Source organism: Eretmochelys imbricata, chromosome 1, assembly GCF_965152235.1.
Source record: "Eretmochelys imbricata isolate rEreImb1 chromosome 1, rEreImb1.hap1, whole genome shotgun sequence".
Lineage (NCBI taxonomy): Eukaryota > Metazoa > Chordata > Testudines > Cheloniidae > Eretmochelys > Eretmochelys imbricata.
Genome location: NC_135572.1, coordinates 236,255,877 through 236,268,762, shown reverse-complemented (window position 1 = coordinate 236,268,762; position 12,886 = coordinate 236,255,877). Strand labels below are relative to the sequence as shown.

The 12,886-nt window shown below is 39.4% G+C and overlaps 1 protein-coding gene across 1 annotated transcript in view; it reads right to left on the bottom strand.

Moving 5' to 3' along the window:
• The window catches only part of SHISAL1 (shisa like 1), a 42,683-nt gene extending 32,665 nt beyond the window's left edge, over nucleotides 1-10,018 (bottom strand). Inside the window, exons 1-2 of the mRNA XM_077807446.1 lie at nucleotides 9,952-10,018; nucleotides 1,955-2,168 (exon numbers count right to left, since the gene is read on the bottom strand). Coding sequence (XP_077663572.1) covers nucleotides 1,955-2,168; nucleotides 9,952-10,018 — 281 coding nt within the window. The remainder of the gene's footprint in view (nucleotides 1-1,954; nucleotides 2,169-9,951) is intronic.
• Between the last annotated feature and the right edge of the window lie 2,868 nt (nucleotides 10,019-12,886).

The window sequence follows — 12,886 nt, the reverse complement described above, 5'->3', positions numbered from 1 at the left end:
CAGTAGGTTGCAAAGAGGGGAAGACTGGCTCAGCTGCAGCAATGCTAAAGTCATGGTCCTGGGACTTCTATTTTTTAATTCTCCTTCTATTGTGCATGATTTTACACACGTACGGTACAATTCACCCCTGTGCAGATGTGCAGCACAAACCTCATGCACCACTGAATCCCAGTCCAAACCTGAAAATAGGACTTCAGTGGCACATGGCCCTTTTGCTGGTTCTTGGCACAAGGTGAATTTCACCCATAAGGAATATGGAAGTAAAACGTTCCGTGGCAAAGCTGAATGATTTGTTAATTATTATTGTTAGATATATAAATAGTGGTGCTTATCAAAGGCTCTAGCCACCACTCCTATAAGGTATGAAAACAAAAGTAGATTGCCAACGGGGACCCCAAATTATCCTCTCTCCCATATGCTATCCATTTCTCTTTTTAGAGTACTGTTCATAAATAAATTGTCTAAGTAATCCAAAATAGATTAAACAAATTTGAAGTTGGCGACATGAATAAACAACTCATGAATGAACCCCAGAAAATGCTTTGCAAGTTTATCTCTAAAGGTGTAACAAACTTGGTGGTAGTGAACAGTTTTTGGTGTATCACTTTTGTAAAAATATAAGGCTAGATTCTGTCATGCATCCAAGGCCCAAACTATGGACAGTTTTTATACTTGTATAGCTGTTTTGGTTAGAGAGGTGATTTTTTTTTTAAAACTGAGACATCTAGTGTGGATGCTCTTATACCAGTATTAAGGTGCCTTATACTGGCATATCTTATTCCTCTTCCCATTTAGGAATAAGCTATACTGATATAAAGCACCTTACATACTGATATAACTGAGACCACACTAGAGGTATTGCACTGTTTTAGCTAGATTGGCATAGTCAGTGGTACAACTTTTGTGTGTAGACAAAATCCAAGACACTCTCAGTACAGTAGTGTGAGGGGGCTATTAAGGAGGCATAACTAGCTCTCTGATTGTGCTGGCCCTGGCACCACTGAGAGTTAAAATAGCCTAATTTATGACAGGAGAATATAATCTCAAAGAGACCTACAACCCTGCCCCGGCTCCCATAGAAGTCAATGGCAAAACTCCCATTGACTTCAATGGTGCGTGTTCAAGACCTAAGAATCATACACTAGCTGAAAACTGGTGCAATGGCGCTCCCTACCACTCCTTCTGAAGCTGAAACCTTCCCTCCCCTGACATTGCCCCTGAGCCAGGATGAGGGGGGCAGTTGTCTTAAGAGCTGGCTCTCAGTTGAGAGCGCCACCCTCCATCAAGGGAATTCAGCCACGGTGAGAATTCTTGAGTAGTGCAAAGGAACGAGTCTGGACCTGGAAATCTTGCCCCCACAGCATGGGCAGTCCATAATTCAGGATCTACTTACTACCTTGTCAGTTTTTCTGCAAAAGTTCTTATTTTCTATCTTTAACAACAGGCCACAGAGCTGCTTTTAAAAAGAGAATGTGAAAAGAGATCTCAAGCAGCAGACAAGGTGATTAAACAACCAAGAGCATTTTGCTGATCAAGCTCCGTGATTGCAAGTCATTAATATGCAAAACATGCACAAATTCAAAATAGCAATTATCCATGTAAAACATTTGGGATGGTCTGAAAAATGTCAACTTGCCTTTCTCTTGCCATCACTTGTTGGGGTTTTCAGATACACATTTAAACACAGTTTTGTCCAATTTTGGGGGGAGAAACAGCCTATTTGCTTATAAAATTTACATACATGCTCTTAGGAATTTATATAATGGGCACTGAAGCAATAGAAGCAAAGGTAAACATCCCCTTCATGAGAAGTAGACTTGTACAGAAGAGCTTCTAGGAACGTTTCTGTGTATGTACAATTATTCTAATTGCTTCCATCATTAAATATATCTTACATTATGTGATTAGACTAGGAATAATTTGGTAAAGAGTACTTTATAACTCATTTACTTACTTATGCATATATCCATCTGCATTCCCCGTTAGGTTCATCTGCATAACAGTCTGAAATTCTGTCTCATTGCAGCAGTATTTAAATACCGTGTTGTTATGGTGACAGCAGAAGATGTAAGATTTATTGTCAGAAAGACGTGGACAGTGAAAACCAAAGTGGTAGCGGCCTTTGTAGTCTGTATATGGCTCACAGACACGAAAATGTGCAGACAATGCTGTAAAACAAAGATTGATATTGTCTTTGTGAGTCATATGTGCTAGTTGCATGTCACATCCATTCTCATTTTTCAATTATCTTAAATAATTTTTCCCCTGGCTTCTGAGAAACAGTAATCATGTATTTCAGGAGTTTCAACCTCATAATATTTGATACGACTATTGAAAGCAAGAAAAGCATTTTTGTGATATTTTCGATATTGTGAGTTACTATGTTTCTGACTTTTTTTAAATTTTAATTCATTTATTTTTTAAACAGAAGAGACCAAGTGCTGTCCATAACTATCACAATTTTGAACGGCAAGGAACACTAAAATATTTAAATACATATCTTCAACTATGCAGTATTAAAACTATGGGATATCAGCAAAGATCTAGAAAAGTTTAAGATTTTTCTGGGATGATTTTACTATCAGTAAAGAAAAAACATACATGCAAACTGAAATAAGAGTCCAAAGGCACATGATTTAAGGTGGCTGTTATTAATGTTTCAGAAACATCTGCTCTACTGTAAAGGTCATTATTTTGATAGGCATTGATCTTCCAAAAATAATAATTAAAAGATATGACCATGCTAACAGGCCTGAACAACTGTGAGTATACAATATCTAGAACAATAACAATGGAAACACAAAAAGAAAAGGAGTACTTGTGGCACCTTAGAGACTAACCAATTTATTTGAGCGTAAGCTTTCGTGAGCTACAGCTCACTTCATCGGATGCATACTGTGGAAACTGCAGAAGACATTATATACACAGAGACCATGAAACAATACCTCCTCCCATCCCACTCTCCTGCTGGTAATAACTTATCTAAAGTGATCACTCTCCTTACAATGTGTATGATAATCAAGTTGGGCCATTTCCAGCACAAATCCAGGTTTTCTCACCCTCCGCCTCTCCCCCCTCCACACAAACTCACTCTCCTGCTGGTAATAGCCCATCCAAAGTGACCACTCTCTTTACAATGTGTATGATAATCAAGGTGGGCCATTTCTAGCACAAATCCAGGTTTTCTCACCCCCCACCTCCCCCTCCAAAAACCACACACACAAACTCACTCTCCTGCTGGTAATAGCTTATCCAAAGTGACCACCCTCCTTACAATGTGTATGAAAATCAAGGTGGGCCATTTCCAGCACAAATCCAGAGTGATCACTTTAGATAAGCTATTACCAGCAGGAGAGTGGGATGGGAGAAGGTATTGTTTCATGGTCTCTGTGTATATAATGTCTTCTGCAGTTTCCACAGTATGCATCCGATGAAGTGAGCTGTAGCTCACGAAAGCTTATGCTCAAATAAATTGGTTAGTCTCTAAGGTGCCACAAGTACTCCTTTTCTTTTTGCGAATACAGACTAACACGGCTGTTAATGGAAACACAATTACCGTTCAGATCTTAATTTTTTAAAAATTAAATCCTCATGTATGGCAGGTATTATGTCTTTTAAATCATTTTGCAGGTATTTTGTTACGCTGGTTTTGCTGGTCAATTCTCTTGAAAGAAATAAATCATCTCTGTATATTTCCCCAGATTTTGGGCTCTAGGCTAATTGTTGTGTGGTGGTTAGTATGCCTTGTAGGAGTTTGAGGTCTGTTGCTAACCCCAGCTCTCACACTTTGGCACTACTTTAATTTATTTAGGGGTTATATTATGGTAGTGCCTTGAAGCCACATCTCAGATTACACACACAGTCTCTGCCCTTGAAGACCTTACAGTCTAAATACAGACAACAGACAAAACGTGGGAGAAATGATGTATTTTTACTCTGATTTTACAGAACTGAGACAGACACACTATGGACTGCTGTACACCCAAAGTTGCACCAATAAATTAAGGTGTTATTTTAAACTGATTTAGTTAACTGGTGAAACTTTGAGCATGTACACTCATATTTTTATAATTGTTTGAAAATTGGGATAATGATTCTGACCTTTTTTGTTAAATCGCTTTGAGATCTTCTGTTGAAAAGCTCTATATAAGAGGTAGGTGGTGGTCTCATTATTACTTATTATTATTGTATCAGCTTACCAATATAGAGTGTACACACAAAGGTTTGCACCAGTTTAACTAAACTGGTATATATTTGGCTGTAGACAATGCCTGAGTGAACTAGGTGCCAATGGAAATTAAAGAGAAATGAGTGCATTTCAATCCTGGCATTACTCCTTTGCTATCATCTACTGAGAGGAAGACTATGCCATCTTTTGATTAAGGCCACAGCCATTGAACTCAGAGGTTTTGAGGAGAGCTGATCGAAAACCAAAATTTCCATCCTGTGGAAAATGCAAATATTTTGACATCTATTTTCATCCTGAATCAGGGTGAATATCTGAAATATCAAAACTTTTCATGGAATTGAAAGTTCAGGAAAATTTCAGTTAGAAAAATGTAATTTAGACATTTCTAATCTAAGTGAAATGTTTTGATATTAGCTAACCAAAATATTTCATTTTGGTTTGTTGAACTGAATTGAAACATTTAATTTCAGTTTACTTCAACATTAATCTGTGTCCGACTGAGCAGCCATGGTGCTTCATAGGAACTGTAGTTTGAGTGTCTCATGCTCCCATTCTATATGGGATGGACTCCCCAGCTGGACTATATGTCCTGTGATTCACCACATTGATTCAACCAGAGAGAAGTTTACAGTGCATCATGGGGAAACTTAGTCCAGCCAGGGAACCTGGCTCACGAGAAGATTGGGGGCACAAGGCACCCAAACTACAACTCCCATTACAGCAGCTCAAGCAGACATAGATTAATGACTAACTGAAATGTTTTGATTTGGGTTGACTTGAGATGAAATATTCCACTTAAACCTTCCTGACAGAAAATTGAAAAATGTTTCCCACAGAAAATTTCAATTTGGCAGAAACTGCATCTTCTGTCAAGAAAACATTGATGGAAAATTTCTGAACAACTTTAGTTCTGAGTTCTGTACCCAGATCTGCCATTGACTTCCTTTGTGACCATGGGCTACAGTTTCCAACATCTGTCCCTAAAGTTAGGCTTCTAAATCCATACCTAGGCACTTCAGTAAGTACCTGATTTGTGGGGCTGCTCCTGCAGACACCCATCCCTCAAAAATGCAGAGATACATACTAACAAATTTAACATTTATCCAACTGTTTCTAACATTTAGGAACCCAAGAAGTGCTGAACTTAATCAGCTCTGTGATCTATCTAATCCTATATCCTTTCTTTGGCAGTGTCTAGTTTCAAATGCTCCAAAAATGAAGATGCAAGAAATGCCATCATGGAAAATAATGGCATAACCTCCAGAAAAGTGAAGTTACTTCCTAGCTCCCATCAGTTACTGTTTGGCTTATGTGCTTAAAGCAGAAATTTTTAATATATATATTTTGTCCTATCTAATATGTAACTCTGAATGTTATCACTATCCATATACATATGTCTGATCTTTTTTCTTTCAAACCTACTGAGCTCTTACCCTGAATAATATCTTATGACAATGAGTTCCACAATTTATATGTAATTGTGTATGTGTAAAAAAAAATTTCTCATCAATTTTACATTTGTCGCTTTTCAGTTTTATTGTTCTCCTTGTCCCATAGGAGGACCCAATTTACCTTCTCTTACCTTATTTCCACCTACCTACCCCAGTGGTTTTATTGAAATGTTTAAGTTACCTCTTGCAGAGATGAAAGGTATAACATACTTTTTCTGAAGTGAAGTAGCATATGTAAAACTCTACCCCACATTTGAAATTTACTGCCAATAATGTGAGGAGGCTATATCCTCCTATCTCTGTGCATGCACATTTCTAGGGCAGAATAGACTATCAGGCTTTGAATGATTGATTTATGCTGGTCTTTCAGGGTTTACTTGCAATATGTTCAGAAAAATAAGCAGCCAATGTAACTAAAATGTCTGAATACGCAGTCCAATGTAATGCTACTTTCATAGATTTTGTTAGCTAGCTCTGGAGAGTATTGCTATGAGTTTAGTACCAAGTTAGTGTAGAAGTCTTTTATTTTATTTGTTTTGAATACTGATGCTTTCAATCAGAGGCAGGTGCTCATTGTAACAAAATATATACCATTCACTTGATATCCTGTGATTGTTTAAACATAGACATGACACCTTTCAAGTATGATTGTGAAGTGCAAAAAAATTGCCAAGTTTTGTATGTTAATATGAAATTCACTACCATCCATAACTTCGTCAATGAGTTTCAACCCATTATTTTGTAACAAAAGCATCATTCAGTTGAATTAAATCAAACTATATGCTTAGGAGTTAAAGCAGACAGGGCAGATATTCTTTGTAGCATGCATGCATGGCTCCCTTTATTGTGAGTTATTGGTACAGCCACATCGAACTAGTGAATACCAAAAAGTCCTACCATTTTGTCTCTTCTTGCTCTCCATCACAGTCTTAATCATCCCAGTTCAATCATATTGGTCAGAGGGTTGCCATTAGAGCTGGCCTACACAAATTCCATTTTTGTGGAAAATGTCAAGGTTTCTAAATTTGTTTTCATTCCACATTAGAATGAAACCAAGACCTTTCAAAATTTTCATAAAAATAACAAAGTCCCTGTCCCCCCTCCAAAGAGCCACTAGCCCAGTGCTTGAGTATCAGAAACCATGCTGGGGATGGTCAGGCTTAGTGGTCAGAGCTGTGGCAGTTGGGCCAGTGGTCGAAGCCAGGGGAGTCAGAGCTGGAATCAAGAATCAGAGCAGGGTTGGAGCAAGAGCTAGGCTGGAGCAGGCTAAGGCTTATGGAGTCTGTTAGCACTATCAGGCAGGGATGAGTCCCAAGCCATGAAGTGACGCTGAGCAAACTGATCTGCTGTTTCTCCTTTGAGACTTATATACCTGCCCTGAGAGTCACCGGAATGGCTTTGGCCTTGTGGATTGGCTGGAGCCTAGCACAGGAATAATTCATCAATAATGTGTGGCTTAATCAGTCTCTAGTTCAGGGATGACCCAACACCTCCCATTAGGGCACTCACCTGGGATACGGAAAAGCCAGGTTCAAGGGCCTGCTCTGCCTGACCACTGGGCTAACCACTAGGCCAAATCAGGCAGAGCAAAGCCTACAACCTGGGTCCTAGGAGAGTGCTCTAAGCAGTGGGCAATTGGCTATTCTGGGGTGGGTCATTCTCTTCTGTCCTGGAGCTGAGAAACCTTTTGTTTCATCAAAACCATTATGTTTCATCCAAAAGTTTCAATTTTGACAAACTGGCATTTTCTGACAAAAAAATGTTTGTTAAAAAATTCCTGACCTGCCCTAGTTGCAACGTTCCTATTCTGCTACTGCCTTTTCTAACAGAGCTCTAGCCTGCCTGTCCTCACCGTAGGCCCTCCTTTTCATTCTTATTTCCACCTACTCAGACACCTTTCTGTTTGCAGGCAAGGAGCTGCATCTCCTTTCCGAGGCCAGCCAACACAGCTGAAGCTGCTCAGTGCAGGTCTCTACTATTCTGGTTCTTCTACCAACCTCATCATCTTATTTGAGCTATCCAGCTGTTCCTCTACCCCACTGTTGCTGCTTCCCTGCCTGCCTGGCTCTCCAAAACAATGTCCCCAAAAGTGCTGCACTGTACATCTGGGATTTATCAGCTCATTGTCATCCCAACCTTTGTTATCTGTGCCTTGTGGTTGTGATCAGACACTATGCTCTTAATGATTATTAGATATGATCTTCAAATATCCTTGTTTTTATACTTTCCAATTCTACTTTTTTCAAGTATGAAATTAGTATAATTGCAATAAAAAGCAGCATCCTGTAGTTCTTTCATTCAAATTATGTAAAGCCAGTCGTCTCCCTTTACAGAATCTGGGGCATACGGGACATACATTGTACATATATCTGAGTTGATTACATAGATAAACACAAGTTACCGTGTAATTACTATGGTTATCAGCAAAGTTACTATGGACCTTTGTTACTGTGATGCTGCTACAAAATTAACATGCCTCCATTGTTTTAGGAAACTTGCTGTTTATGTGAAAGGATGCCAAGAAAACACTCTCAATTGTGTTAATGCTTTATAAAGGCTGGGGATAGAATTTTCAAAGGTACTTAACACTGGTTAACCTCATTCCCAATGTAAAACTCTCACTGACTTCAGCAGGCATAGAGTTAGGCCAGCACCGAAAGCTTTTGACAATCCTACCTGGGGTACATAAATTAAAGCTGCCATTATCATTGTAAACACCTATCCTGCAGCATAGCGTCATGCACCCTATGTGCTAATAAGAAATGTCAAAAAAATAATAAAGGATCTATTACAGGATAAGGTATACATGCATAAACAAATAAAATAAAATACTAGAACAGTGCCTGGTATTTATCAATGATTTATATAATATGCAGAAGTCCTATGTAAACAGGATCAAAGCAAAGACATTTTTCTTTACAGACAGCATTTCACCTCTCCCCAAAGAGACAGTGTCAGGGCTGAAAAGCCTAAACATATTAAATTCAGACCTAACAGCTTTGTTTTGGTTCGAGGATAGATGTTTGTGTGACACATAAAAATGGCTCAGCTTTGTTTTGGTTTGAGGATAGATATTTATATGAACAGTCAAGGTATAACATTAACGTTGAAAAGTAAAATTCTCAAAAGCCAGTAAATATGAACATTATGGCTGATGGTGCAAACTTAACTCTATCCCCTGTGCATATGCATATGAAATAGTATTTATTACTACGATGACATGCTGTTTCTGAGATAGATGATGATATATTTTTTTCCTACAATATAACTGGGCACATGTAGTTGGGATAAGTTATGATCATGTAATCAGCCTGCCTGAACAATAAATTCAACCCGATTTTGCCCACATTTCCTGCCTTTAGATTATTTGACTCTGCCGCTATCTGTGTAAACGTGAGTAAGTCATTCAACTTTGTGCTTCAGTTTCTCCACCTCTAAAACAGGGATACTAATGCTCCTCTAACTTCATCAAGCACATTAAGAAATATGAATGAAAATCATTATATAAAAAGAGCTAGTTGTTATTATTCATCCTCAATTAATCCATTCCAAATTTCAAATGTATCTGCTGTATTCCTCATGACAAAAGTGCAATTAGAGTATTTTAAAATGGGATGGATGTCATTTTACTCCCTCATGGAACTAGGAAAAAAATTCTGGGATGGGATTCTGCTTAAACTTCCCGAGAATAAATCACCTTCAGACAGAATTACAAACATGGAAAATGTCAGAAAACTGGTGAGCTTCTGAAAGTTATGAGCCTGTGAAAAGTACTACTTCTAATTGGAACTCTTTTGTAAACTTAACTATAGCAGCAGAAGACTATGAACAGGCATAGCATGAAGATAACATGAGCCATACACATAAACACACATCCTCTTTTGTCCAATGTGAAAATGCACATGATACAACCTTGCTTCCTAGGTCTGCCGTACGTGGATCATTTGGCAGAATTGTTTGATTTATACGGTGTGAATCCTTCATTTTAAGGAGCTGATAGCCTATTCAGAATTAAAATAGTAAAGAAAATGATTATTCAAGTTGAATGTCAAATGTTGAGTCTGCTTATCTTGTCTGTGTCCTATTAGTGTTCCTTTCCTAAATGAAATAGTATTGCTATTTTAGTATTCTTGTTTTAGCTGCCAGTCACCAAATGCACAGCTAAGTTTAAGTTGCACAGTGCTTTTGTTTCAACTCATAGCATTACCTATGGTACCATTAGTTTTGTAGGCACTTGGGTTTGATGAAGTTTTAACCCATTCATCCCCTCGCCCGGCTGACATAAAAATAAATTTCTGGAAGAAACATTACCTGCTGACAAGAGCAATAAGAACACAACCATCAGCACATTCAAGGACTGTTGACCACAACTTGTCATCGTTTTGTTTTCATTGATCCATTAGAGAATTACCTGTTTAATAAGATGCAATGTCATAGTTAAGTGTCAATATCATCTCACCTTTATCTGCTTAAATCTGTACTTGCAAAATGGCTTTGCAACAGAGAAAATGGTTTAGAGCAGTAGTCTCCAACCTCCAACCAAGATCACTTTTTGAATCTAAGGGCAACCCAGGATCTACCCTGCCCCTTCCTCAAGGCACTGCCCTATTCACTCCATCTCCCCCCCACCCCGTTGCTTGCTCTCCCCCACCCTCACTCACTTTCACTGAACTGGGGTAAGGGGTTGGTATTCGGGAGGGGGTGTCGGCTCTGGGTTGGGGCCGAGGGGTTTGCAGTGTAGGAGGGGGCTCTGGGCTGAGCCTGGGGCAGGGAGTTTGGATGCAGGAGGGGGCTCTGGGCTGGGGCAGTGTGTTGGGGTACAGGAGGGGATACACGGTGCTGGCTCTGGGAGGGGGGTCAGGGCTGGGGAAGATTGTTGGGATGCAGGAGGAAGTATGGGGTGTTGGCTCTTGGAGGTGGCTCAGGTGGGGGTTGGGGTGCAGCCTCGTGCTGGGCAGCACTTACCTCTGGCAGCTCCCAGTCAGCAGCAGGTGCAGTGAGGCTAAGGCAGACTCCCTGCCTACCCCAGCCCCACACTGCTCCCGGAAGAGACCCATGTGCCCCTGCGGCCCCTGGTTGGGAGGGGGCGCAGGAGGTATGTGGTTCCGTGCGCTGCCCCTCTCTGCAAGCACTGCCCCCACAGCTCTCTTGGCCAATGGGAGCTGTGGGGGTGGTGCTTGCAGGAAGGAGCAGCACGCAGAGGGAGACCCCGGCTCTCTCTCCCTCAGGGCCATGGGGCTGGGCTGGCCACTTCTGGGAGCAGTGTGGGGCTGGGGTAAGCAGGGAGTCTGCTTTAGAGGCAGTCATGCTGCACCACCGGATATTGCGATCGACGGGGAGATCCTCTAGGATCAACCAGTCAATCACGATCAAGCGGTTGGTGATCACCGGTTTAGAGTAATACAATGCGAAAACAAAACTGTCTTACTTCCACTGCAACTGTTGCATGGAAAAACACATTTCACATAAGAAATTTTAAAATATGCTATCCTTTTATTTAGCTATGTGTACATTAAATAGTGTGAGTTATGTATACCCTTTATATTCTACAGCACGAAGTAGAGGTGAGCCAAAGGGAGTGCTTGGTTGGCTATTCACACCAAACTTTGTAATGTAAGAGGCCATGTCTCAGGCAGTGGAATGCTGTCAGAAAACTGGGCTATTCAGTATGTCTGGAAGAACTAGGGGAGTTAAAACAATTTAAAATAAATAGGGCTGTCGATCAGTTGCAGTTAACTCATGCGATTATCTCAAAAAATTAATTGTGATTAATCGCACTGTTAAACAATAGAATACCAATTGAAATTTATTAAATATTTTTGGATATTTTTCTACATTTTTAAATATATTGATTTCTATTACAACACAAAATACAAAATGTACAGTGCTCACTTTATATTATTATTTTTTATTACAAATATTTCCACTGTAAAATGATAAACAAAAGAAATAGTATTTTTCAATTCACCTCGTACAAGTACTGTAGTGCAGTCTCTTTATTGTGAAAGTCTAACTTACAAATGTAGATTTTTTTTGTTACATAACTGCACTCAAAAACAAAACAAGGTAAAACTTTAGAGCCTACAAGTCCACTCAGTCCTACTTCTTGTTCAGCCAATCGCTAAGACAGACAAGTTTGTTTACTTTTACGGGAAATAATGCTGCCTGCTTCTTATTTACGTCACCTGAAAGTGAGAACAGGCGTTTGCATTGCACTTTTGTAGCCGGTGTTGCAAGATATTTATGTGCCAGATATGCTAAACATTTGTATGCCCCTTCATGCTTCGGCCACCATTCCAGAGGACATGCTTCCATGCTGATGATGCTCGTTAAAAAAATAGCGTGTTAATTAAATTTGTGACTGAACTCTTTGGGGGAGAATTGTATATCTCCTGTTCATATTCTATCATATATTTCATGTTATAGCAGTCTTGGATGATGACCCAGTGCATGTTGTTCATTTTAAGAACACTTTCACAGCAGAACTGACAAAACACAAAGAAGGTACCAATGTGAGATTTCTAAAAATAGCTACAGCACTCAACCCAAGGTTTAAGAACCTGAAGTGCCGTCCAAAATCTGATCGGGATGGGTGTGGAGCATGCTTTTGGAAGTCTTAAAAGAGAAACACTCCAATGAGGAAACTACAAAACCCAAACCACCAAAAATATGAAAATCAAGCTGCTGGTGGCATCTGACGCAGATGATGAAAATGAACATACGTCGGTCTGCTGTGCTTTAGAGTGTTATAGAGTAAAACCCGTCATCAGCATGGATGCATGTCCTCTGGAATGGTGATTGAGGCATGAAGGGACATATGAATCTTTAGTGCATCTGGCACATAAATATTTTGTGACACTGGCTACAACAGTGCCAAGCAAACTCCTGTTCTCACTTTCAGGTGACATTGTAAACAAGAAGCGAGCAACATTATCTCCTGCAAATTGTAACCAAACTTTTTAATCTGAGAGATTGGCTGAAGTAGGACTGCATGTCTAAAGTTTTACATTGTTTTATTTTTTGAATACAGTTCTTTTTGTACATAATTCTACATTTGTAACTTCAACTTTCATGATAAAGAGATTGCACTACAGTACTTGTATTAGATGAATATATTTCTTTTGGTTTTTACTGCGAAAATATTTGTAATAAAAATAAATATAAAGTGAGCACTGTACACTTTGTATTCTGTGTTGTAGTTGAAATCAATATATTTGAAAATGTAGAAAACACCCAAAAATATTTA